This window comes from Halichoerus grypus, chromosome 2 (genome assembly GCF_964656455.1).
Source record: "Halichoerus grypus chromosome 2, mHalGry1.hap1.1, whole genome shotgun sequence".
In the NCBI taxonomy this organism is placed as follows: Eukaryota; Metazoa; Chordata; class Mammalia; order Carnivora; family Phocidae; genus Halichoerus; species Halichoerus grypus.
In genome coordinates this window covers 112,497,765-112,525,696 of record NC_135713.1, presented here as the reverse complement: position 1 = coordinate 112,525,696, position 27,932 = coordinate 112,497,765, and the positions used below count along the sequence as shown (strand labels likewise).

Here is a 27,932-nt window from a genome sequence, read left to right as displayed (position 1 = left end):
TAATCATAGGGGTCTTCACAGAACTTGTCTTTGAATTGGACTTTAGAAATGATTAAACTTGCTAGGCGGACAAGTCTACCTAGCAAGGCCTTGCTGGCAGAGAGAAGAGCCATGTACAAAGATGTTGGGGGTTTATACAAACATGACCAGTTCTGAAACAAATCATTTGGTATTGGGGGCATCAGGTGTTTGACTTCAGGAGTGAGATACGTGATTAATAGATACACAGGCTTCAGGAAAGAACATTTAACTTCAGCCAAGTGCATTTGTTCTGATTTTGTAGGCTATGGAAATTTACAAAAGGGTTTCAAGCATGGCAGTAATAGAACCCAACTTGTGTTTTTGTTATATAACTTTGATAGTAAGTAGAGGATGGTTTGGAGGGAGGACAGACAGAAACAGTGGAACTAATCATAAATCTAATAAAAAGAGCTCAGGAAGGAGGTGACGAAAAAACTCTACTAGGCCAGCTAGTCAGTGAAGTTGAAGAAAAGCAATGATACAGGAAAAAATTAGAGGTAGAATATTCAGCAATTTGAGGAAGGTGTTGACAAGCAGGAAAGATCCAAGAAGACCCTGAGGTTTCTGGATTGTGGGTGGGTGGGGATGTGATTCCTGAAATAAGGAACATGGGAGGAGGAACAGGTTTGTGGGGTGATGGGTTTGGGTTTAGACCAGTTAAATTTCAGGTATTGGTGGAAAACCTAGGTGTAATTTTCTAGCAAACAGTTAATCATTTCAGTCTGAAGCTCAGTAAAAAGAACACAATAGACATCTGATTTTGGAAGTCATTGGGTCATGAGTCAAATAAAAAGAATGAGAAAGAATGGTTAGAGGTAGGGAGAGAACAAGGAAAATGTCGTGTCATGGAAATTCAGGTGAGGGGAAATTCACAAGGATTGGAGCCTTCTTGAGGGGTCAGAGGATTTAAGAATATGTATATTTTTTCAGAACAATGGTGACCAGAATCCAGTTTACACAGCTCTAAAGTAATCCAGAGTGGAGGAGGTGAGCTCTTCTATTCAATGTCCTGAAAGCACATATGTAGCATTTATTATGTGCCTGACAGTACTTAGGTATCAGATATATTGGAGTAAATAAAGGAAATTCTCATCTTCATGAAATTCCCTCATTCCTGTCATTCTCTCTAATCAAATTTTGTCTTTTAAGGCTCAAATTGCATCTCATCCTTGCTATAAACACTCCCCTAAACATCCTGGTGTCAGTAGACAGCTCCATTCTCCAGAAATTACCTGTGATGTTTTACTGACATTTATCTTAGTTAGCATATTAGTCATCACGGCATTTGCTGTGTCATCTTACCATAAGGACTGCAAATCTTTGAGAAGGGATTTACATTCTAGATTTTTCCTTCACAATTTCTGCCCCAACTTTGTATATACTAAGTGCTTAGAAACACTTCTTGATGGTCTCCTCCCATTCCCTATCCCCATTATATTTATGGTCTTCCCTTGGACAGAGAAAGGACAGCTAGATTTTTCCCTTGAGCAAGGACTGCTGTGTCTTGCTACAAAGATCTCTCAGGATTTCTCAGTCAAATTGCAGTAATGGGTTTTAGATCTGATCTCTAAGATACCTTTCCTTAATTAATCAATTCAACTATTTGCTGAGTGTCTCATTCAATCTATAAGGTACTGTGCTAGAGCCATGAGCTAGATAGACCTGATCCCTACTTTCACATAGCTGCATGACTACAAATAAATAAAGATGGTGATATATGTTATAACGACACTATGATAAGATAAAGTAAGAGAGAAGAACTAGGGAATGAGAGAAGATAGTGTGAATAAGAGTGGTCATAGAACTGTTTTCTGAGGAGGTGACTTTTAGATGAGCTGTGAGACAAAGCACTAGCCACAAGAGAAGGAAAGAACATTTTAGGAAATGTAAGCAAGGGCAGAGAGCCTGAGATGGTTTTAAGTTCCAGAAACAGAAAGAACATTGTTTACTTAGAAAACAATGAGGAAAAAAGGAAATGGTTGAAGTCGAGGTGCCATTCCCGAATCCAGAGCTGACAGCAATTGTCTTGTATTTCAGATAATGAGCTTTCAGGGTTAACAGAGAAAAAAAAAGTGTTATTTTATGTCTGGGGAATTCTCAAAGGAAGGAATGAAAAGAAATATTATTGCTTCAACTCCTTGCATTGCTATCGTTGTGTTTTGTAACAATGTGAATTCAACTGGAGTGTAATGTGTACTTTGTACATAATGGGTATTACTCTTGCTTCCTTGTCAGTTTCCTCCTTGTTTACATTAACAATCACTGAAACTCAACAGTTGCAAAAGCAACACCAATAGGAAAAATAACCATACAAAAATAAACATCTGTGAGTTTCAATAATTTGTGCATGAAGATGGCATGCAGAATCCTGCCCATCACATGATGATATATTGATTTAAGCAAATCAGAGATTACAACATGGCCCCTGATTACTTCACTATAGAAGTGTTTCTTAATGTTATTGGTCATAGACCCCCCTGGAGAATCTAAAAAAAAGTCAGAAGCATTTCCCTAAAAAAAAAAAAAAAAATGCTAAGATGCACATTTACACAAAATATGAATAAAAATTTAAAGGATATGTGGACCTTTAAGGGGAAGCCATGTAGTGCAGAGCATCTAATCAAGGGCTTTCAAAATTGTTGGGATATCAGAATCACCAGCAAGCTTGTTAAAAAGCATACCCTTAGCTTTGTCCTAGGAAGACACAAGATGAGATGAAGGAAACTTCATTTTGTACAAATTCTCCAGGGTTTCTAGACCACACTTTGTCAAACTGGGCTTTGGGGTCTATGAAGGAGAGAATTAGAGACAGAGGCTCAGTGAAGTGGAGATTGAAAGCACCTGGAAATTCAGAACAAATTGGATCTTGGAGAGCTGAAAGTAGGGAGCTTACGGTGGGTTGAATGAAAACAGCGTGAAGTAGAAGTGAAAATCAGAGCTGTGTAGATTGGAGTAAGATGTGTTAGGTGTTGGGCACAGGGGGGCTTGGAAGGAGGTAGAGAACCCTGGGAAGATTCTGGGCTGTATGCTCTGCCACCATGGCAATCCCTCATGATCAACACTCATATGAGAGGTTCTCTAGATTGTCTCTGAAGAGATATCAGCTACTCTCTCTGCTAACCCTCTTGAGTTTCTCAAACTAGAAAATAAGGGCAGGACTCATCACACCTCTCCCTAGTGAACACATCACTACTCACCACCTTCACCAAAGAATTACAGTGCCTGCACTGGGTGGGTCCTTTATTCTTTTAACTTTACAGATGAGAAAACTGAGGCACTCAGAGAAGGAGGGCCTTGCTCAGGGTCACCCAGTCAAGTAGCACACGTGGGGAGACCAGAACCTGGCCTTCTGTTCCCTGGTCCAGTGCTCTTCCTCCTTCCTACTTGATCCTGAGATAAAAAATTATGGAACCACTTGTTGGGAATGTGCACACTCCAAAAGAATTTAGGGAAATTCACTCAGATGCAAATATATCTTAAGGTAGGGCAATACTTTTCAACTCAAATAATATATTGTCATGCACAGTTTTGTTTCTTATTCATTTTAATACAATGTGGTCATTACTGACAGCGAACCAGACGAAAGCAAGGTTTGTCTCAGGGCTTACGTGCTCCTAGAAATGGAGCGGAGGATGAACTCCAATGCATTCTCAATGATCTCTGTGCCCAAGAGGTTTAGGAATTTTGGGAATTCTTGCTCTGCGTTTTTGTCTGAGTCATCTGGCTTGTCATCTGGTTTGTCATCTGAAAAACAGAACAGAATCTCAGGTGATTCTCAGCAATAAGAAAAAGAAGACTCTTTTCTTTGAAAGGAGTCCCTAGACCACTTTGTATCCCCTCTTGTTAATTATACAGCCTGGTACAGTTATATTTATTGAACATTTAATGCCTGCCCTGACAAAGTCTTCACATGCATCATCTCGCTTATTCCTAAAAACAGCATATATCAATACTTACTTAGACATGGGTTTCCTTTCTGATTGAGAAAATTGAAGCTCATGGAAGTTAAGTAACTTGTCCAGAGTTAAAAATGCCAGTGCCAGGATTGAAATATAGAATGCCCCCCACCTTTTAAAAAAGATTTATTTATTTATCTTAGAGAGAGAGTGCGAGAGTGAGTGGAGGGAAGGGCAGAAGGAGAGAGTCTTTAGCAGACTCCCCACTGAGCGAGGAGCCAGACACGGGACTCAATTCCATGAGCCTGAGATCATGACTTGAGATGAAATCAAGAGTCAGCCACTTAATGGACTGAGCCACCCCAGCACCCCCAGAATGCCCATTTTAATGTATTTTTCTCCATGCAATCCCTGACCTGTTGTAATGATAATAATGATGACATAATAATGGGTAGCATTTGTTACACATAGACCTATGACAGACGATCTGCATGCATGGTCACATCATTTTATTCTCACAGCAGCAGTATGAAGTAGGCAAAACTATTATCTCAAGCTAAAGGTCAAGAAGTTGAAGTTGAGAGAAGTTTAGGAGCTAGTGCAAAGCACAGAGTTAGTGAGTGCCCAAAATAGAGTTCAATCCCATGTCGGACTGGTATTAAAATCTGGATCCAAAAGCACTCAGTGCTGAACTGCATAGGCTTGTTCCCCACCCTCCCCACAATGGAAATACCTCTGTTTCTTTATATTCTCTAATTTTTCTACAGCAAACATAGATTACTTATAAAATACAAGATATCAACAACAACAAAAATGAGCTGTATGGCCTTTGACAGAAAAGTTATGATCTAACCACAAGTATGTTATAAGATTGAAAGTAGTATAATAAGAATGATGGCAAGGAGAAATTCTATCACTTGTACATCATTTGATAGTTCTGTAAATAATGACTTTACAAATGCCGTGTGATTTTACACTTGACCATTCTTATAGGGTATGCAGTTCTTAGCTCACTGGACTAAGAAACTGAAAAGATTAAGTGACTTGCAGGGGTCTCACAAATAGTAAGAGAGGATGGAGTTCTCATACAGGAATTCAGTAAAGTGGCAGGATAAAAAATCAGTGCACAGAAATCAGTGGCATTCCTATACACCAACAACAAGACAGAAGAAAGAGAAAAGGAGTTGATCCCATTTACAATTGCACCCAAAACCATAAGATACCTAGGAATAAATCTAACCAAAGAGGCAAAGGATCTGTACTCAGAAAACTATAAAATACTCATGAAAGAAATTGAGGAAGACACAAAGAAATGGAAAAACGTTCCATGCTCATGGATTGGAAGAACAAATATTGTGAAGATGTCAATGCTACCTAGAGCAATCTACACATTCAATGCAATCCCCATCAAAATACCATCCATTTTTTTCAAAGAAATGGAACAAATAATCCTAAAATTCATATGGAACCAGAAAAGACCCCGAATAGCCAGAGGAATATTGAAAAAGAAAAGCAAAGCTGGTGGCATCACAATTCCGGACTTCCAGCTCTATTGCAAAGCTGTCATCATCAAGACAGTATGGTACTGGCACAAAAACAGACACATAGATCAATGGAACAGAATAGAGAGTCCAGAAATGGACCCTCAATATGGTCAACTAATCTTTGACAAAGCAGGAATGTCCAATGGAGAAAAGACAGTCTCTTCAACAAATGGTGTTGGGAAAATTGGACAGCCACATGCAGAAGAATGAAACTGGCCCATTTCCTTACACCACACACAAAAATAGACTCAAAATGGTTGAAAGACCTAAATGTGAGACAGGAGTCCAAAATCCTAAAGGAGAACACAGGCAGCAACCTCTTCGACCTCAGCCACAGCAACTTCTTCCTAGAAACATCGCCAAAGGCAAGGGAAGCAAGGGCAAAAATGAACTATTGGGACTTCATCAAGATAAAAAGCTTTTGCACAGCAAAGAAAACAGTCAACAAAACCAAAAGACAACCGACAGAATGGGAGAAGATATTTGCAAATGACATATCAGATAAAGGGCTAGTATCCAAAATCTATAAAGAACTTATCAAACTCAACACCCAAAGAACAAAGAATCCAGTCAAGAAATGGGCAGAAGACATGAACAGACATTTTTCCAAAGAAGACATCCAAATGGCCAACAGACACGTGAAAAAGTGCTCAACATCGCTCAGCATCAGGGAAATCCAAATCAAAACCTCAATGAGATACTACCTCACACCAGTCAGAATGGCTACAATTAACAAGTCAGGAAATGACAGATGGTGGGGATGTGGAGAAAGGGGAACCCTCCTACACTGTTGGTGGGAATGCAAGCTGGTGCAGTCACTCTGGAAAAAAGTATGGACATTCCTCAAGAAGTTGAAAATAGAGCTACCATACGATCCAGCAATTGCACTACTGGGTATTTACCCCAAAGATACAAATGTAGGGATCCAAAGGGCTACGTGCACCCCGATGTTTATAGCAGCAAAGTCCACAATAGCCAAACTGTGGAAAGTGCCAAGATGTCCATCGACAGATGAATGGATAAAGAAGATGTGGTATATATATACAATGGAATATTATGCAGCCATCAAAAGGAATGAAATCTTGCCATTTGCAACGACGTGGATGGAACTGGAGGATATTATGCTGAGCGAAATAAGTCAAACAGAGAAAGACATGTATCATATGACCTCACTGATATGAGGAATTCTTAATCTCAGGAAACAAACTGAGGGTTGCTGGAGTTGGGGGTGGGATGGGAGGGATGGGGTGACTGGGTGATAGACACTGGGGAGGGTATGTGCTCTGGTAAGCGCTGTGAATTGTGCAAGACTGTTGAATCTCAGATCTGTACCTCTGAAACAAATAATGCAATATATGTTAAGGAAAAAAAAAAAGAAGATTGCAGGAGGGGAAGAATGAAGGGGGGAAATCGGAGGGGGAGACGAACCATGAGAGACGATGGACTCTGAAAAACAAACTGAGGGTTCTAGAGGGGAGGGGGGTGGGAGGATGGGTTAGCCTGGTGGTGGGTATTAAAGAGGGCACGTTCTGCACGGAGCACTGGGTGTTATGCACAAACAATGAATCATGGAACACTACATCTAAAACTAATGATGTAATGTATGGTGATTAACATAACAATAAAAAATTTAAAAAAAAGAGAGGATGGAGTTCTAAATTCAGGCTTCTTACTCTTAACTCTTAGTCAAGTGCCTTTTGGAATGAGGACCAAGGATCCAGAGAGTGAGGCTGGGGACATGCAAGGTCCCTTGGGGGGTTTTGGCTTTGCTTTGTAGTCTGTTCAAGAGATTAAAAGTAAGGGAAGAGTGTCAGCAGCTTCAAGTGGCCTCCCCCCTGGACTCTGGTGCCTGGATGAAGTGGGACCCTTATCTTTCAGTTTTATTGTAACCTCACAAGTAGTGTTGCCAGATTTGGTAAATAAAAATATAGGATACCCAAATAAGGTTAAATGTCAGATAAACAACAAATACTTTTTTGTGTGTAAGAATGACCATGCAATATTTAGGTCATACTTAAACTAAAAAATTACTCATTGTTTATCTGAAATTCAAATTTAACTGGGTATCCTGTATTTCATTTGCCAACCCCACCACAAGTTTTGACTCAAAAAGTCCCAACATCTAGACCTTGTTCCCCATGACTCTGAATGAAGGAGATGTAACTAGCTTTTTGTGTGGAGGCTATCAAAAATTATGTTAGAAGCCTCGTATCTATATTATGTCCTAAAATGGAAACTCTTAGTCAAAAAATATGGCTTTCAAATCTGCAAGCATTTGTTGTTTACCAAACAACAACAAAAGATTTGTTCCTTTAGCTGTTGGTGTTTTCATTCAGCAAGTATTTTTTGAGCCTACCATGATGTGCATAGCATATGCTAAGAGTTAAGGTATGAATGAACATGTATAGACATGATCCTTACATGGAGTGCAGGGCCACCACAGTGACCAGAATTGCTGTGTTTTCATCACGGGAAGAAGGAAAGAGAATGGAAATTTGTGATGTGCCTGTTGAGCAGGTACTGGGATATTGTTTTCATGACATGTTTTAATCTTTATTTAGTTCAGTGAAGATATCACGGTTTTATAGAAAACAGGTGCTCAGAGAAATTAAATGACTCACCTAACATCACACCTCTAGAATCTGGCTGAGCCAAGGTTTGAGCCTAAATTGTTTTAACTCCACAGAGCACATTATCTACATGATATAGTACTATCTTCAAGTAGTTTTCCCCTGAAGACATTTACCAGGTACAAAACAGCAATTTCTTGCATGAAAAGTAAGTTCCTTTTTCCTATGTTGCTATATGCATACTTGCATAACAAGTTAATTTTACTGACCTTTTATTTTAATATGACACTAAATGCTAGCTTTTCATTATACAAAGAGCTCTGGTTTGGAATATGTGTGAAGATTGGATATTTGGCTCCAGCCCTTGGACCATAGCTATATTAAGAGGTTTTAGAGTATGGTGGACCATATGTTTTGGAGTCCTATATACCTGAGTTTGATTCCCGTCTTCAGCAAAAAAATCCACCATGTAACCTTGCACACAATACTTAACCATTCTTTTTCTCAGTTTCTTCATTGTGTTATTGTCAGTATTGAAAGATATTTTATATATCTTTCACATATATCATATATGTGTATATATATATGCATATATATGTATATACCCGTATCTATATACATATATACCACTTATCACAGGGTCCAAGGTAAACCCACAATAAATGCTTGCTGCATTTGCTGCATTACTATGGATATATAACCATAATAATGGGTGCATATATATATATATATAATAAAATATATTAATAGTAATAGTAACAAAATGATTCATAGTAGCTTCTTTCTCTTGTGCTTTAGGAGATTATGAAAATTGAAAAATGCGGTTAAAATATTAAGGCATTTGAAAATGTTGAAAAACAGAAAAATAAATAAAAATAATAAAAATTAAGAAGTCTGACATACTAGAAACAAATTAGCAAAGCTAATAGTTGAATATTTTTTCTTTTCAAATATAATATGGACTAGCCTTTATTTATATTAACTACTTGGTTGAGTTTTTCAGTAAATGTTACCATAAAGTTCAGGAAAAAAATACAGTACTGCTGATATTTGTATAGTGTTTATAGTTTACGAAGTGATTACAAAGGCATAGTCATTTGACCTGGTGAAGTTGATTGTTACCGCATTTTATAGATGAAGAAACAGTTCAAAGCAATGAACTGATTTAACCAGTTTCAGAGTTCGTGAGAGACAGAGCTGGGGACTGGTCCTTAGAATATAAATCTCATCTTTCGCTTTACTGTAGCGATGACTCCGGATGTTGACAGTCACAGTGGTGTCTGCGGCCATCTCTGTGGCGGTTCCATTAGGGTACCTGCCTCTATGTTCTGCTGGTGCACAGTGGCTGGCTAAGTGTTGAGTTCTGCCAGGTTACATTTAGAACATTTCAAAAGGCTCTGTTACTAAACTATTTGCACTGGCTGTGTTTTCTGACCTATCCTTCTGAATAAAGACAAGTCAAGAGCTCACCACCCTCTGCAGGCCAAAAATAAGTTAAGGGGAATCTTACAAGCTGCCTTGTGGTCCTCTATGTGCTTGGGACAGACACGAAAGAAGTAGGCGCTTAGTCATAATGGACAGAATCGAAGGACCGGGGGTTTCAGTCCCAGGTATGCCTCTTCTACCTGTGTCTTTGCCCAAGTGACTTTCCTTCTGCAAGCTTTGTTTGTTAACCTGCTGAGAGGGAAATGATAAAACTTTGAATGTTTACTTAAGGGGATTATTATGAGACTCAAATGAGATAATACGTGATAACAATAACAGTTACTATTTACTGGGTGCTTATTAAGGACCGGACTTTTGTCTCTTGTTCAATTTTATTCAGTTTTCATGATAACTTTATGAGAAAGTTAACTACTGATATTCCCTTTAACATGTGAGGCCCAGAGAGGTGAAATAACATGCCTGAAGTCACATTCCTGATCAGTGTAGAGCCAGGCCTAGGAGTCTTATTCCAGGGTATATATTCTTTTTTTTTTTTAATATATTTTTTAAAGATTTTATTTATTTATTTGACACACAGAGAGAGATAGTGAGAGAGAGAGAGAGAGAGATCACAAGCAGGGGGAGCAGCAGGCAGAGGGAGAGGGAGAAGCAAGCTCCCCGCAGAGCAAGGAGCCCCACGTGGGGCTCGATCCCAGGACTCTGGAATCATGATCTGAGCTGAAGGCAGCGGCTTAACCAACTGAGCCACCCATGTGCCCCTCCAGGTATATATTCTTTACCTTTGAACATTATTAGTTAGAATCATCAAAAAATAAATCTCCCCCCCCGTCAAGAAATTTATAATATAATAGTGTCACTGTATTACATGAATATATAAGAAAAAAGATCATCCCAAACTTCATACACTCACTGAGGATAGAGGCTGTAACTGAAGCACGTTAGAATGAAAATCCTACTTTCTTTTTGTTAGATCTGCCTCTAGTCCCCTAGTCCAATGCTCTTTCTGTACTGCCCAAAGCCCCCTTTCCCTCTTTCCCCTTTATGTTCTGGATCAGTGCTGCTGCCTTCCTGGACTCCTGGCTGACTACTGCATATTGCATGAGCTGCATTCAGAAGCACTCACCGGCCTGGCAAGTCAGGATTAAGACGAGTAGTCCCAGGACAATTGTCAGCCGCAGCACTGAGACAGCCATGCCTGTATTGGTACAGATCACCTGTGCAGATGCTCCCAGAGCTTGCTCCATTTATAAGGCATTTATAGGTGACATCATCTGTTATGGAATTTAGGTTGTTGCACAAGATATCTGCACAGCTTGTGCTTGGATTTCTATAATGAACCCTGCCCTATCTTTTAAACCAAAAGTTTTTCATATAGGGAAAGAAAAACCCTGTCAGTGTTTCTAATGTGTATTTTATAAAGAGCACTGGAGTAGCTCTTTACAGGTAGTTACAATGCCAGCATTGATTATTCGATGGCTCTCAGGCAGAATGACTATGCAGGGCCAAGGAACAGGCAACAAATCAGATTGGTGAGGTGTGCCTACTCTCCTCCCTGTGTACTCTGCTTGTTTTTCCATGCTCTGAACTAATTACTTGTCCCCACGTGGGCATGCCCATTCACACCCTCATGCCCTTAGCTCATGCTCTTTATTTGTCCCGGGATATCCTCCCCATCATCTCCCCTAAGAACATTCCTCCTATTCCTCAGGCTCAAGTTCAAATGCCCCCTTCCCTGTGAAACCTTCATGATGATGATTCCACCCCACTCCAGACAACTGCTCTATCGTCTGCCTTCTGGAACCCTGACATATTGTTTGAGAATGAAGTTCTTGATGAGCTCTCTTCTTCTTTAGCCCATGAATCTCTTAAGGGCAGAGTGTTTTATTCACTACTGAATCTTCAGGGACCTTCGTATGGCTCTTCTAATTGTTCTCAGCTTTGACTTCGCGTCCTTGCGAAGCTTGTTCTGGTTCTTCCTGGTAGAGGTAGATGCTCCGCTATGTGCCTGATAGGTGTGTGTCTAAATGTCACCACCAATATGCTGTAGGTTCCTTCAGGGCAAGACTGTCTTTTTCAGAGTTGAATACATGTTACTCAAGGCATATAGCAAACATTTAAAAAAGGAAAGAAAAATAAATTTTTGCACTCTGTAAAAAAGAATATTGGGGTTGAAATGCTGCTATGTATCTCAGGTATAAAATATATTTCCTCTTGAATACAGACACTCAAGGGGATAAAATTTAGTTCAAGTCTATATGATATTGGTTATCCTGATAACTGCTATAAATTTAGTTAATTGGGATGAGGCTTTAGTTCCTAAACTTACAGATTGACCAAAACATATACACTGTGAGTATCAGAGGGCCCTATTGTATTAATTGAGATATGGAAACAGGAGGCTTGTCTGGTGTCACAGAGCCAGGACATGGCTCTCTAACTCAGGTTAGTACTTCTCTGTAGACACCCGGCTGCACTTGAAAGCAATCAAGCAGCTCTGCTTGGACCCTTCCAGGTCTTCTCTCCCACTCCAACCTATTTTCTTCTTCTTCTTCCTCCTCCTCCTCTTCTTCCTCCTCCTCCTCTTCTTTCTTCTTCTTTCTTCTTCTTCTTCTTCTTCTTCTTCTTCTTCTTCTTCTTCTTCCCCTTCCCCTTCTTCCTCTTCCTCTTCCTCTTCCTCTTCCTCTTCCTCTTCCTCTTCTTCCTCTGCTTCTGCTTCTGCTTCTTCTTTAAGAGAGAGTTGGGGGGTGGGAGGCAGAGGGAAAGAGAGAATCTTAAGCAGTTTCCACACCCAGCGCAGAGCACAACATGGGGCTTGATCTCAGAACCCTGAGATCATGACCTGAGCTGAAATCAAGAGTCAGACGCTTAACCAACTCAGCTACCCAGGCACCCCACCCAGGTGCCCCACTCCAAACTATCTTATTAAGAAGATCCCGATCCTGTTACTCCTATACAAAGTGTTGTGAGCTAGAGATAGTGGTTCATAGTAGGAAGCTTTCAATGAGTTAGATTTATGCCATCAGGGTCACTGCTTAGGAGAGCACTGTGCTTGTCCAGTGGTCTTAGGGGGAAAATAACACTCAAGCTTCCTCTTTTAGCCATGCTGTGGTCCCTGATATGTGGCTGTATTTGCATGGGAAAGGCTAACAATACCTTCTGCTTTGTACAAGCTTTGAGCCCTCAGGGGGCTCTAATTCGCCATAAGAACACTGTACGGGCAAGCAAAGACTCTAATATTGCAACCTGGAAGAGAGGCCTGCTGTTCTCAAGGATACCAGCTAAATGGGGCATGCAGACAAGTTCCTGAATCAGCTTTCATTGGTCTGGTATCAAGGAAAAAACACCACACTGAGGGGGCAGGATAGCTGGATGCTATTCCTGTCGGTACCACTGACTCATTGTATGACCCTGATTAAATACTCTCTGGGCCTGATGCTCAGTTTTCTGTGTTTGCTGTATTTTTATCTCTTCTTTTCTGTTGGTTTATTCCTTTTAGTTTCAGATTTCAGTTAAAATGCCTCTTTTCTGAGGAAAACTGTGACTCTCTAATGTAACTCAGATCCCTCTATTGTAATCTTTTGTATACTCTGTGTTCTTCTTTCTTAGCATTTAAATATTATTTTTTGTTTCATTATTTAAGTGTCTCTTCCCAGAGATGTTAAAATCCAGGATGAAAGGACTCTGGTCTATGTTGTTCACTGAGACAGCTCTGGTTTCCAGAATAGTGTATGTAGAAGATACCCAAAAAATACATACCAAATAAATGAATAATTTATCATCTGTGAAACTGGGACATATTATAATTTTCTGCCTATTTGTCTGCAGTATTTAAGGATATGAGAGATAACAGATAAAATACCTGATAAGCTGTAAAGAATCTTTATTTATTTGTTTCCCCAGTTTTATTGAGATATACTTCACATACATCACTATATCAGTTCAAGGCATATAGCATGATGTTTTGATTTACATATATTGTGAAATGATTACTGCAATAGGTTTAGCTGACATCCATCTTCTCATGTAGATACAATATAAAGAAAGGAAAAAGGAAAAACATTTTATCCTTGTGATAACTCATAGGATTTATTAACAGCTTTCCTATGTATCATGTAATAGTGTTGGTTAGAGTCCTGTACTCTAGTACTTCGTATCTCATAAATGGGAGTTTGTACCTTTTGACCACCTTCCTCCAATTTCCTCTCTCCCCACCTTATGCCTCTGGTAACTACAAGTCTGATCTCATTTTCTGTGAGTTTGGTTTTTTATTGTTGTTTTTTAAATGCCACATGTAAGTGAGATCATACAATATTTATCTTCATCTGTCTGACTTATTTGACTTAGCATAATGCCTTCAAGGTCCAACCATGTTGTTACAAGTGGTAGGATTTCCTTGTGTTTTTTTATGGCTTAATAATATTCCACTGTGTGTGTGTGTGTGTGTGTGTGTGTGTAAGACGATCTCTTTATTCATTCATCCACTGATGGCCAGTTAGGTTGTTTCTATGTCTTGGCTATTGTAAATAAGGAGCCTATAATATGTGCCATATTAATAGCAGTTTAGAAGATGTGACTTATACTCCACCGGCATAAGCAAATGAATTTGCCTTTAGGTAGAGGAGAAACTGAAGTTATGAAAGATGGTTTCTCCAAGCTGGGAAGACAAAGATAAGGTCCTTCTCTTGGAATGCCATTCTAGTGTGGTAAGAAGATATGAGAATGAAAGGAATATGGAACTCTTTAATTCCTATGGACATTTCCATGCATAAATGACAGTTATCAGGGTTGTTAATACAGGAAAGAATTGCAATCTGGGTTGGAAATCTCACAGAAGGATTTTGATGTATGTGTTACTGGTTAAGCATGGGCTTTGGGATCAGACAGAAGTTTCAGATTTGCCACTTACAAGTTGTTTGACCTTGTCACCTTAGAAATATTTCCTAATCTCTTTATGCTTTGAATCCAATATCTACAAAATAGGAATAATGATATCTCTCAGGGTTGTTACAAGTATTTGATGAGAAAATATAGGCATACAGTTAGCACAGTGCCTTGAGCATGCTAAGTAAAAAATAAGTGGTAGACTAATCATTCTATTCTATTCCATTCCATTCTACCCTACCCTATCCTATTATTCTACCCCATCCTATCCTATTCTGTTCTGTCCTATGCTCTTCTCTCCTGTCTTATCCTATCCTGTTCTACCTTGGGTTGTCCCAGAGGATGGAGTGACAGTTAGCCATGTAAGCAGCATTAGGGCTAATAATAGTAATAGGCTAATGTGGATAACTCTGTCCAGGTATCATACTAGATGCAACATATCGGTGAAGCTGGTGGGAGGCTGCTGTTATTATTCTAATTTATATAAGGAATTCAAGCTTGGAGAAATTAAATAATTTGTCCAGGCTTACAAATCATGTGTGAGCCACAATAAGGAGTTGAACTCAAGGATGTGTGATTTCAAAGTTTGCACTCCTAACTATTATATTATGTTGCATTGGCATGTGCTCAGGGCTACTACTGGCAAAAAGCCTGGGTCAAACAAGGAAGCTTGCACTCACTAGCCTGCTTGCTTACAGATCCATCTGTGTCTGCTTTGTTTTTCCCATTAGTCTGTAGGTTTCCCACTGATTCCTGGATGAAGATCTGACCCACCTTATTCACCTCTATTGTAGCTCAGTTTGATGTATCAGAAGTGCAGGATATGGAGTGTCTTAATCCTTGGCAGAAAGTAAACTGGAGATAGGGCTATAGAATAAAACACAAGACGTCCAATTAAATTTGAATATCAGATAAACACTGAATAATTTTTTCATATAAGTACATCCCAAATATTTCACAGGACAAACTTATACTAAAAATATTTGTTGTTCAGCTGAAATTTAAATTTAACTGAGTGTCCTATACTTGTATCTGCCCAATCTTGGCAACCCTACAGGGGTAGGCACTCGTCAGTGTTTTCTTGCATTTAACCCCAGATCAGAGAGTGAATGACAAGGATGAGGAAGTCAAATAAATGATTAAAAGTTAGTACATGAGAAGTGAAAATCACATGTGGCAAGTGGAAGTCGGAAGTTATGGAGGGGCCTAGTTCCTCTTTAATATCACATCAGGGACATATATTTCCCCTGTGTTCCTCATAAGGAAATTATTAGCCTCTCTCTTATTTTTGGTTCACTCTAGCTAAAATTTTAGACCAGCTCTGGAAGGAATGCATGTGGCTTCAGGAAGGGCTCCCCAGGCCTTTGTGACCATATGCTGAGGAGTGACCATAGTCTTTGTCACCTTTCTACATGTAGCTTATGTCTTAGTCAATCCTTATGCCACTGATCAATTTATTAATTTCTTATTCAATGGACATTTATTGAGCTTGTGCTATTTGCCAGGTGTTCTGCTTGGCATGAGGGACAAGAAAATGTAAAACACTAGTCCCTGACCTCACCTTTGTTGAGGAGGCAAATATGTAACCAAATGATTATAATTTAAATATGAGACATGCTAAGGGAGCTATGAACAGATTCCTATGGGAGTGTATCATATAGTGGTTAACATTGTCTCAAGAGGCAATCATGGAGGTATCATTTGTTTGGGGCCTTGAAAAATGGGTCTGTGGGTGTTCACTATGCAAGCAAGTTGTGGAGAAGACACTTCACGTGGGAGACGTGACATCTACAAAAGCACAGAAGCATGGAAGAGTGTAACATGTTTCTAGGAATGAACCTTCAGACTCTTCAGTAGTATTAGAAGTGAACATTAAAATGAGCTAACTGAATCTTGAAGTTTGCTTTAATTAACAAACATGCCAAGAAGAAATAATAGAGAGAGAGGGAAGGAGGGAGAAGAGGAAACAGGATATTGGGAAGTGTAAGAAATCACAAATCACTAAGTATTAAAGTTCATAGTTAGTTTTTCCTCTGTTCTTATTTCCCTATTACAATCTCAGATAAGCACATGGCCATCCATCAATTTAAGAGTTAGAAATTCAAATTTCCTTTTTTTTTTTAAGATTTTATTTATTCATTTGATAGAGAGAGAGAGGGAAAGCACATATGGGGGAGAGGGTCAGAGGAAGAAGCAGACTCCCCACTGAGCAGGGAGCCCCATGAGTGGCTTGATCCCAGGACCCTGAGATCATGAGCTGAGCTGAAGGCCAACATTTAACTTGACTTAGCCACCCAGGCACCCCTAGAAATGCAAATTTTCTTTAACTCTTTTTTCATTATGGAGCCCATTTGTTCACAAAGTCCTATCAATTCTCCTATTAAATAGCCTTCACATTTATCAAATTCTCTTCATTTCCACCATAAGTGTCATAGTTTGGGACTTTGTCTTGACTGTTGAAATAACAACTTGTCTTCCTGATGTACACCTCTCCTATCACCTCAACATTGCTGTCATCTTTATGTTTCTAAACATGATTATGTTAATATCCTCTGTCATTTCTCTTCTCTAATAATTTCCATGGCTCCTTACTGCTTGTGGATAAAGCCCTTCATAAATTATTTTCAATCAATAGTTTTATTTTATCTTAGTCATAGTATAGAATGAGTCTTAGAGCGCAGGTCTGCAGTCAGATGGCCTGGATTTCATCTCTGACTTCATAAGGACTAGTATTTACCTGGCAAGTACTGAAATGCTCACACAGATTGTTTATATCCAGTCCACTAAGGAGGATCAGCCTCTGTACCTTCATTATTTTATTATATAATTATTTATTATATAATATCTTTCCAGTTCCTAATAGTGACTAGAGAACTTTAGTTTTCCATCATGAATATGAAGATAACAAGTGTCAGCTTCATAAAATTTTTATGAGCATAAATGAGATCATGCTGTAAAGAGCTTAGCACAATGTGTGTCTAATACATGTTACTCTTTGCATTATAACCTCCCACCACTCTTGAATACAGCTTCCCCTCTTGCCTTACCAGGCATACCTCCAGAGTATTAGTTATTCCATCACTCCATTAATTTTACTTGGAATATCCAACTCCCACCAACTCATCCTTCAGAAAAACATTGTGACCACATCCCTGGCCTAATCCATGGCAAAATTAATCATTTCTGCTGTGGGCTCATTTGCACACACCTCTATTACAGTAAGCATTATTTTGAGTCCTAAGCTATTGGTTTATTTTTGACACCTTCATTAAATTATAGGCTCCTCAAGCATGAGCCATACTTTATTTATCCTCAGATACTCTTTGCCTACAATCATGACTGGCAAGTAGATAGTGCTGAATAAATGCAGTGGATATTCAATGGATGCTCATTAGATATGTGAATGGACAACTGGGGCTAGTGGCAGAGGATCCTAGATTCCCACTGGAATGAGAGCCAAAACTCAGGCCAGGAGATGAGGTATAAATAGAAAGGTACTTAAGAGTCCAGTGGATTTTGGGGCACCTGAGTGGCTCAGTGGTTGAGCATCTGCCTTCGGCTCAGGTCATGATCCCAGGGTCCTGGGATCGAGCCCCACATTGGGCTCCCCGCTCCACAGGAAGCCTGCTTCTCCCTCTCCCACTCCCCCTGCTTGTGTTCCCTCTCTCGCTGTATCTCTCTCTGTCAAATAAATAAATAAATAAATCTTTAAAAAAAAAAAAAGAGTCCAGTGGATTTTGTTTTTCTAGCAGCTAGAGCTGTGGCTGAGGGTGGAGGCAACATTCCAGAATAGGTACTTACTTGGTCATGCCTCACTTTGGCACATGGGATAGAATGAAGGGAACTTTAAAAAAAATTAAGCATAAATTGATTACATGAAAATAGCAATTTTACCCTGAATTATGAAGAACCTAGCATTAAATTCACAGTATAAATATTCTTATGTCAGTCATATATAATTTAATTTATCCACACCAGATAAGAGTATAATAACACTTAAATCACAGGGTTTTTCGAGTATCAAATGAGGTAGTGAATACAGAATGATTTGAAAACTATAAATTGTCAAACTATAATTTGAAAACTATACATTGATGGAAAACTGATTGAGTCTGTTGAGTCAATAATAGAGATAAAATAGATCCATAAAAAATACTCATTTAATCCAAAAGTAGGTGAGGGGTGCCTGGGTGGTTCAGTCAGTTAAGCATCTGCCTTTGGCTCAAGTCATGATCCCGGCATGAGGTCAAGTCCTGCATCAGATTCCCTGCTCAGTGGGGAGTCAGCTTCTCCCTCCCCTTGCTCTTGCACTCTTGTGCACTCTCTTTCCCTCTCTTTCTCTCCCCCTCTCAAATAAATAAATAAAATCTTTTTTTAAAAAGTATGTGAAAAGGAGGGGAAAAGAAAGAATAGATGGAATTAAAAAAAACATCTAGCAACATTGTGGATTTTAATGCAATCATATCAATAATTACATTAAATGTAAACATTCTAAATACATCAATAATAAGGCAGAGATTGTCAGACTATACTATATACAGAAACTTACCTTAAATATAAAGACATAGGTAAGAGTAAGTGAATGCAAAAATATATATCATCAAACACTAATCAAAAGAAATTTGGGATTAAAAGAAACTAGAGATCAATCTACAGATTGATAGAACAAACATAGAAAATCAGGAAGGATACAGAGAACCTGAATACCACTACTAACCAGATTAACCTAAATTACATTATAAAATACTCTGCACCAAACAATGGAATACCCTTTTTTCTTTTGCAAAGGAAACATTGTTCAAGATAGACTTTGCTGGATCATTAAATAAGCCTTAATGCATTTAAGAAAATTGAAATAATACAAAATATATTTTTTACTGTAATGGAATCAAACTAGAAATCAAGTAATCAACTACATCAAAAGTTTCCAAATATTTGGAAATTAAATTTAAAAAGTCATATAATCCATGAGTCAAAGAGGATGTCCCAAGAGATACTGAAATATATTTTGAATTGGATAAAAATAAACATGAAAATTTGTGGGAGGCAGCTAATATAATGTTTAGCAGTAAATTTATAGCATTAAAGACTTGTACCAAAAGAGAAGGAAATCAATGAGCTCAGCATCCACCATAAGAAACTAAAAAAAGAGAGCAAGTTAAACTCAAAACAAATAAAATAAATAACCTAATAAAGATAAGAGCATAAATCCATTAAGTTGAGAATAGAGAAAAATTAATGAAGTAAGAATCTGACCCTTTGAAAAAATAATAAAGGTGATAAACAGCTGGGGCGCCTGGGTGGCTCTGTTGGTTAAGTGTCTGCCTTTGGCTCTGGTCATGATCCCAGGGTCCTGAGATGGAGTCCTGCATTGGGCTCCCTGCTGAGCAGGGAGTCTGCTTCTCCATCTCTCTGCCCCTCCCCCCTGCTTGGGTTTTCTCTCTCTCTCTCTCTCTCTCTCTCTCTCACTCTCTCTCAAATAAATAATTAAAAACTTTTTTTGAAAAAGTGATAAACATCTGAATGGACTTGTCAATGAGAGGGAGATGGAAAAAGAGAGGGAAAGAGAAAGAGAAAGGCAGAGATAAATTGAAGACAAAAACTACAAATATCAGGACCCAGTTATTTAAGAATAATAAGGAATAATATGAACAGCTCTATGTCCATAGATGTGACAACTTAGATGAAATGGACATTCCTTGACACAAACGAAAGAAAGTCATTCAGAAAGAAATAGGTAATTTGAACAGTTCTGTATCTATTAAAGAATGAAATCCATATTTGAAAACTTTTCAATAGAGGAAACTCTAGGATAAGATAGTTTCACTAATGAATTCTATCAAACATTCAGGGAACTAATAATAATAGATCTACAGAAAACTCGTTTAGAATATAGAAGAGGAGGGACCAGTTCCCAACTAAATGTTTTAAGGGCTTTATTGAGATATAATTCACATACCATACAATTCAACCATTTAAAATGTGCAGTTCAGTGTTTTTTAGTACATTCACAGAGTTGTCATAACCAATTTTATAGCTTTTTTCATTACTCCCCAAAGAACCCATCCCCATTATCAGCCACTCCTCACCTCTCCCTAATCCTCTTCTCCTCCAGCCCTAGGCAATCACTAATCTGCTTTTGATCTCTACAGATTTGCTTATTATGGACATTTCATGTAAATGTAATCATACAATATGTGGCCTTTTCTATCCAGCTTCTTTCACTTAGCATAATGTTTACAAGGTTAATTCATATGGTAGCATGCATCATACTTAATTCTTTTGTATTGCCAAATAATATTCCAATGTATGGACATACTGAATTTTGTTTAATAATTTATTAGTTAATAGGAATTTGGGTTGTTTCCACTAATTGGCTATTACAGATAATGCTGCTGTGAACATTCCCTTTATAAGTATTTGAATAAATATATGTTTTCATTTCTCTTAAGTATACATAGGAATGAAATTGCTGTGTCATATAACTCCAAGTTTAATCTCTTGAGAAACTGCCAGACTCTTCCAATACATCTACACCATTTTACATTCTCACTAGCAAGGTATGAGGGGTCCAGTTTCTCCATATCAGAACCAACCCTTTTTACTATGTCTTCTTAATTCTAATCATTCTAGTAGGTGTGAAGTGTTATCTAATTTTTTTCTTTTTTCTTTAAGATTTTATTTATGTATTTGACACAGAGAGAGAGAGAAAGAGAGAGAGAGAGAGAACACAAGCAGGGGAAGCAGCAGAGGGAGGGGGAGAAGCAGGCTCTCTGCTGATCAGGGAGCCCAATGTGGGGCTTGATCCCAGAACCCTGGGATCATGACCTGACCAAAGGCAGATGCTTAACTGACTGAGCCATCCAGGTGCCCCAAGTGTTATCTGATTTGGATTTGGATTTGGATTTCCCTAATAGCTAGTAATACTGAGCATCTTTCATTGTGCTTCTTGGCCATTTTATGAGACCAACATTACTCAGCTACCACAATCAGAAAAAGAAAGTATCATACAAGAAAAATTACAGATCAATATCCCTTGGAAACATAAACATAAAACCCCCAAAGAAAGTACTAGCAGATCGAGTAATGCTTATACCTGGACTGCAAAGCTTTTCAATATTTGAAAATCAATAAATGCAGTTTACTATATGGCTAGCCGAAGAAGAAAAACCATATAATCATATCAATAAGTACAGAAATAATTAATAAAATTCAATATTCATTATATACATATACCTCTCAGCAAAGTAGGAATAAAAAGGAAATTCTTCAACTTGAGAGTATCTAAAAACCACCCACAGCTAACATCATGTTTAATGTTGAAAGATAAACGTTTTTTCACTGAAATCAGGAACAAGACAAAGATATCCTTTCTCACTATTCCTTTTCAGTATTGTACTAGAGGTCCTTACCAGTGCAATATGGCAAGAAAAAGAAGTAAACAGCATACTGATTGGAAAGGGAGAAATAAAACTGTTTCTATTCACAGGAGACATGACTGTCTATGTAGAAAATCCCACATAAAATATTAAAATGCGAGTAGAACTGATAAGTACATTTAAGAAGGTTGCAGGACACAAGGTTAACTTGCAAATATCAATTGCATGTCTCACTACTTGCAAAGCACAAATGTAAATTAAAATATGTCATTTCCAATAGCACCAAAAAAAAAAAAAAAATACTCAGGTATAAATCTAACAAAATATTACATGGTATGTATGCTGATAGCTATACAATTTTGTTGACAGAAATAAAAAATGACCAAAATAAACCAACAGATTTTTTTCATTGACTGGAATACTAAATATTGCTAAGATGTCAATTCTTTCCAAAGTAATTTTATATAGAAATTGACAAAGTGATTTTAAAATATATATGGAAAGGCGAAGAACTAGAATAACTAAAATAATTTTGAGGGAAAAAAGAACAAAGTTTGAGGAGTCATTCTACCTGCTTTCAAGACTTCTATAAAGCTCATTAACTAAGACAGTATTGTATTGGAGAAATGATAGACATGTTGGTGAAACAGAATAGAGTCTAGAAATATATTCACACTTATATGATCAACTGATTTTGAACAAAGGTACAAAGGTCATTCAATGCAGAAACAGTAGTCTTCTCAATATATGGTACTGAAACATTTGGACATCCATACTAAAAAAATAAATAAACTTTCTATACCTTATACAATATAGAAAAATTAATTCAAAATACGTCAGAGAATTACATGTAAAAATGTAAACTCTAAAATTTCTAGAAAAAATATAGAGAAAAAGTTTTATATCCTTGGGTTAGATGAACATTTCTTAGATATAACACCAACAACATGATCCCACATACACAAAAAGACACTATTGATAAAAAGCAAAGACAAGCCAGACAGTAGGAGAAAACAAGCAAGGACAAAAATGAACTATTGGGACTTCATCAGTATTACTAGCTATTAGGGGAATCCAAATACAAATCAAAAAATCCTATTAAAGGATTTATAGCCAGAATACATAAATTTTTCTCAAAACTAAGTGATAGGAAAATGACTTGATTAAAAGGAAAGGGTAAAAGATCTGAACATATATTTCATCAAAGTAGGTATGTGGTTGACAAACACATAAAAAGATATATTTTGCACCATTTGTCATCAGAGAAATACAAATTAAAAACCACAATGAGGTATCACTACCCACTTATCTGAGTCACTAAAATTAAAAAAGAAAAAACCAAAACTGATCATAGTAACTGCTAGATAGTATACAGATAAGCTAGAACTCCATGGATTGCTGGAGGAAATGTAAAATGGGAAAACAGTTTGGCAGTTTTGTATAAAATTAAATATATCCTTAACCATATGACCCAGCAGTCTTCTAGGTATATAATCAAGTGAAATAAATGTTTATGTTCAGAGAAAAAACATACATGCCAGTTTATAGTGGCTTTACTGGTAATGGCCCCAAAATGGAAATAATTCCAATGTTCTTGAACTGGTGAATGGATAAACAAATGTGGTGCATCCACATAAATAAGTACTACTTATCAAGCTCATTACAAAGCTGTAATCATCAAGACAGTATGGTACTGGCACAAAAACAGACACATAGATCAATGGAACAGAATAGAGAACCCAGAAATGGACCCTCAACTCTATGGTCAACTAATCTTCGACAAAACAGGAAAGAATGTCCAATGGAAAAAAGACAGTCTCTTCAACAAATGGTGTCGGGAAAATTGGACAGCCACATGCAGAAGATTGAAATTGGACCATTTCCTTACGCCATACACTAAAATAGACTCAAAATGGTTGAAAGACCTAAATGTGAGACAGGAATCCATCAAAATCCTAGAGGAGAACATAAGCATCAACCTCTTCGACCTCGGCTGCAGCAACTTCTTGTGAGACATGTCTCCAAAGGCAAGGGAAGCAAGGACAAAAATGAACTATTGGGACTTCATCAAGATAAAAAGCTTTTGCACAGCAAAAGAAACAGTCAACAAAACCAAAAGACAACTGACAGAAAAGAAGATATTTACAAATGACATATCAGATAAAGGGCTAGTATCCAAAATCTATAAAGAACTCATCAAACTCAACACCAAAAGAACAAAGAATCCAATCAAGAAATGGGCAGAAGACATGAACAGACATTTCTCCAAAGAAGACATCCAAATGGCCAACAGACACATGAAAAAGTGTTCAATATCGCTCGGCATCAGGGAAATCCAAATCAAAACCTCAATGAGATACCACCTCACACCAGTCAGAATGGCTAAAATTAACAAGTCAGGAAATGACAGATGTTGGCGGGGATGCGGAGAAAGGGGAACCCTCCTACACTGTTGGTGGGAATGCAAGCTGGTGCAGCCACTCTGGAAAACAGTATGGAGGTTCCTCAAAAAGTTGAAAATAGAGCTACCATATGATCCAGCAATTGCACTACTGGGTATTTACCCCAAAGATACAAAAGTAGGGACCCGAAAGGCTACGTGCACCCCGATGTTTATAACAGCAATGTCCACAATAGCCAAACTGTGGAAAGAGCCAAGATGTCCATCAACAGATGAATGGATAAAGAAGAGGTGGTATATATATACAATGGAATATTATGCAGCCATCAAAAGGAATAAGATCTTGCCATTTGCAACGACGTGGATGGAACTGGAGGGTATTATGCTGAGCGAAATAAGTCAAACAGAGAAAGACATGTATCATATGACCTCACTGATATGAGGAATTCTTAATCTCAGGAAACAAACTGAGGGTTGCTGGAGTGGGGGGTGGGGTGGGAGGGATGGGGTGACTGGGTGATGGACACTGGGGAGGGTATGTGTTCTGGTAAGCGCTGTGAATTGTGCAGGACTGTTGAATCTCAGATCTGTACCTCTGAAACAAATAATGCAATATATGTTAAGAAAGAAAAAAAGAAGAAGAATGTAGCAGGAGGGGAAGAATGAAGGGGGGGAAATCGGAGGGGGAGAAGAACCATGAGAGACGATGGACTCTGAAAAACAAACTGAGGGTTCTAGAGGGGAGGGGGGTGGGAGGATGGGTTAGCCTGGTGATGGGTATTGAGGAGGGCACGTTCTGCATGGAGCACTGGGTGTTATGCACAAACAATGAATCATGGAACACTATATCTAAAACTAATGATGTAATGTACGGGGATTAACATAACAATAAAAAAAATTAAAAAAAAAAAAAAAAAAAGAATAGAGAACCCAGAAATGGACCCTCAACTCTATGGTCAACTAATCTTCGACAAAACAGGAAAGAATGTCCAATGGAAAAAAGACAGTCTCTTCAACAAATGGTGTCGGGAAAATTGGACAGCCACATGCAGAAGATTGAAATTGGACCATTTCCTTACGCCATACACTAAAATAGACTCAAAATGGTTGAAAGACCTAAATGTGAGACAGGAATCCATCAAAATCCTAGAGGAGAACATAAGCATCAACCTCTTCGACCTCGGCTGCAGCAACTTCTTGTGAGACATGTCTCCAAAGGCAAGGGAAGCAAGGACAAAAATGAACTATTGGGACTTCATCAAGATAAAAAGCTTTTGCACAGCAAAAGAAACAGTCAACAAAACCAAAAGACAACTGACAGAAAAGAAGATATTTACAAATGACATATCAGATAAAGGGCTAGTATCCAAAATCTATAAAGAACTTATCAAACTCAACACCCAAACAACAAATAATCCAATCAAGAAATGGACAGAAGACATGAACAGACATTTCTGCAAAGAAGACATATAAATGGCCAACAGACACATGAAAAATGCTCCACATCCCTTGGCATCAGGGAAATACAAATCAAAACCACAATGAGATGCCACCTCACACCAGTTAGAATGGCTAGAATTAACAAGTCAGGAAATGACAGATGTTGGCGAGGATGCAGAGAAAGGGGAACCCTCCTACACTGTTGGTGGGAATGCAAGCTGGTGCAGCCACTTTGGAAAACAATATGAAGCTTCCTCAAAAAGTTGAAAATAGAGCTACCCTACGACCCAGCAATTGCACCACTGGGTCTTTACCCCAAAGATACAACTGTAGGGATCCAAAGGGGCACGTGCACCCCAATGTTTATAGCAGCAATGTCCACAATAGCCAAACTATGGAAAGAGCCCAGATGTCCATCAACAGATGAATGGATAAAGAAGAGGTGGTGTATATATATATATACACAATGGAATCCTATTCAGCCATCAAAAAATTGAAATCTTGCTATTTGCAATGACATGGATGGAACTAGAGGGCATTATGCTAAGCGAAATAAGTCATTCAGAGAAAGACAATAATCATATGATCTCACTGACATGTGGAATTTAAGAAACAAAACAGAAGCTCATCAGGGAAGAGAGGAAAAAATAAAACAAGATGAAACCAGAGAGGGAGACAAACCATAAGAGACTTAATCATAAGAAACAAACTGAGGGTTGCTGGAGGGGAGGGGAGTGGAAGGATGGGGTAACTGGGTAATGGACATTAAGGAGGGCATGTGATGTAATGAGCACTGGGTATTATATAAGACTGATGAATCACAGACCTATACCTCTGAGACCAATAATACATTATATGTTAATTAATTGAATTAAAATAGTTTAAAAAAGAAGTACTACTTAGTATTAATAGGATCAAACTCCTGATACATGCAACAGCATGGATTAATTTCCAAATTATTATTATTATTATTATCATCAATTTTATTACTTAAGTAGGATCCATGCCCAGTGCAGAGCCCAACACAGGGCTTGAACTCATGACCCTGAGATCAAGACCTGAGTTGAGCTCAAGTCAGATGCTTAACAGACTGAGCCACCCAGGTGCTCCTCAAACACATTATTCTAAGTGAAACTCAAAATGCTGCATACTATTTCTAATTTTATTTATATGATGTTCTGAAAAAGGAAAAACTCTAGGGACAGGAGACAGATATGTGCATTGAACAGGGAGGGAAGGGCTGTAAATGGGTCTGAAGGAATTGTTCAGGATGATGGACACTTTATGCAATAAATATGCTTATATCATAAAATTTTCTATTTGGCAAAAGACACAGAACTTGATATTTAAAAAGGTAAATTTAATATGATTTCACTCATGTGCAATTTAAGAAACGAAACAAATGAGCAAAGGGGAAAAATGCGGAGGGGGGCAAACCAAGAAAGAGACTCTTATCAATAGAGAACAAATTGATGGTCACCAGAGGGAGGTGGATGGGAGGACAGGTGAAATAGGTGATGGGGATAAAGGAGTGCATTTGTTGGGGTGAGCACTGGGTGTTGTAGGGAAGTGTTGAATCACTATATCGTATACCTGAAACTAATATAATACTGTATGTTAACTGGATTTAAATTAAAACTTAAAAAAATAAAAACGGTAAATTTAAATTGCATGTAAATTATACCTTAGTATCTTAGTACCTGTAAATTATAACCTAATAAGGGAATAGAAAAATAATTATAATAGCCTTCTGGATGAAAAATAATTGTAATAGTCTTGTAGTCAGAGTGGTTAGAATGTATAGTGAACTGGTGACTGACATTTATATTCCAGCTCTGCAACTAACTTGCTGGGTGACCTTGGGCACTTGTTTTTTTCCCTTCCAGGGCCCAAATGTCTCCATTTTTCCAATGAGATTGTTGAATGGAACAATGACTAGAATGCCTCTAGCCTTGGCACTCTGTGATGACTAAAGAGGTAGTCTCACTGGTTGCTTTTGTATTCCCTCCATCTTTGAGACCAGGTGCTTTAGCTGAGGTCTGGGCTGGGCCTGTGTTCTGTCTGAGGCATTACCATATACAACAGGCAGGTATGTGTTGTGGATGTCTAGGGCTGGACTTAGTGTGGCCACCACCCTTTATCCTTCATATCCTTCCTTCAGCAGACTTTTTATGGATGAGCTGTGAATAGCTGCCATCAACAGCAACCTAGACCTTTAGGATAAACAAAAGAAAACATCTGTCTTGCACACTGATAGGTATCCTGCCCTCCGTCTCTCCTGAATGAATAGCTCAATACTGTTTAGTAAGAATAATTCTCATTCCTAAGGCCCTCTCCCATGTGAGAACTCATGC

At 38.2% G+C, this 27,932-nt stretch overlaps 1 protein-coding gene across 3 annotated transcripts in view; it reads right to left on the bottom strand.

Annotated features, from left to right (window-relative positions):
- Nucleotides 1–10,721, bottom strand: part of C2H5orf46 (chromosome 2 C5orf46 homolog) — a 29,475-nt gene extending 18,754 nt beyond the window's left edge. For all 3 annotated transcript variants that reach the window (XR_013445365.1, XM_078066412.1, XM_036065722.2), the window contains exons 1-2: nt 10,601–10,721; nt 3,630–3,765 (exon numbers count right to left, since the gene is read on the bottom strand). Coding sequence is in view for 2 of the 3 variants with exons in the window: in XM_078066412.1 (XP_077922538.1) it covers nt 3,630–3,765; nt 10,601–10,721 (257 nt within the window). In the remaining variant the exon portion in view is untranslated. The remainder of the gene's footprint in view (nt 1–3,629; nt 3,766–10,600) is intronic.
- Nucleotides 10,722–27,932: the final 17,211 nt, after the last annotated feature.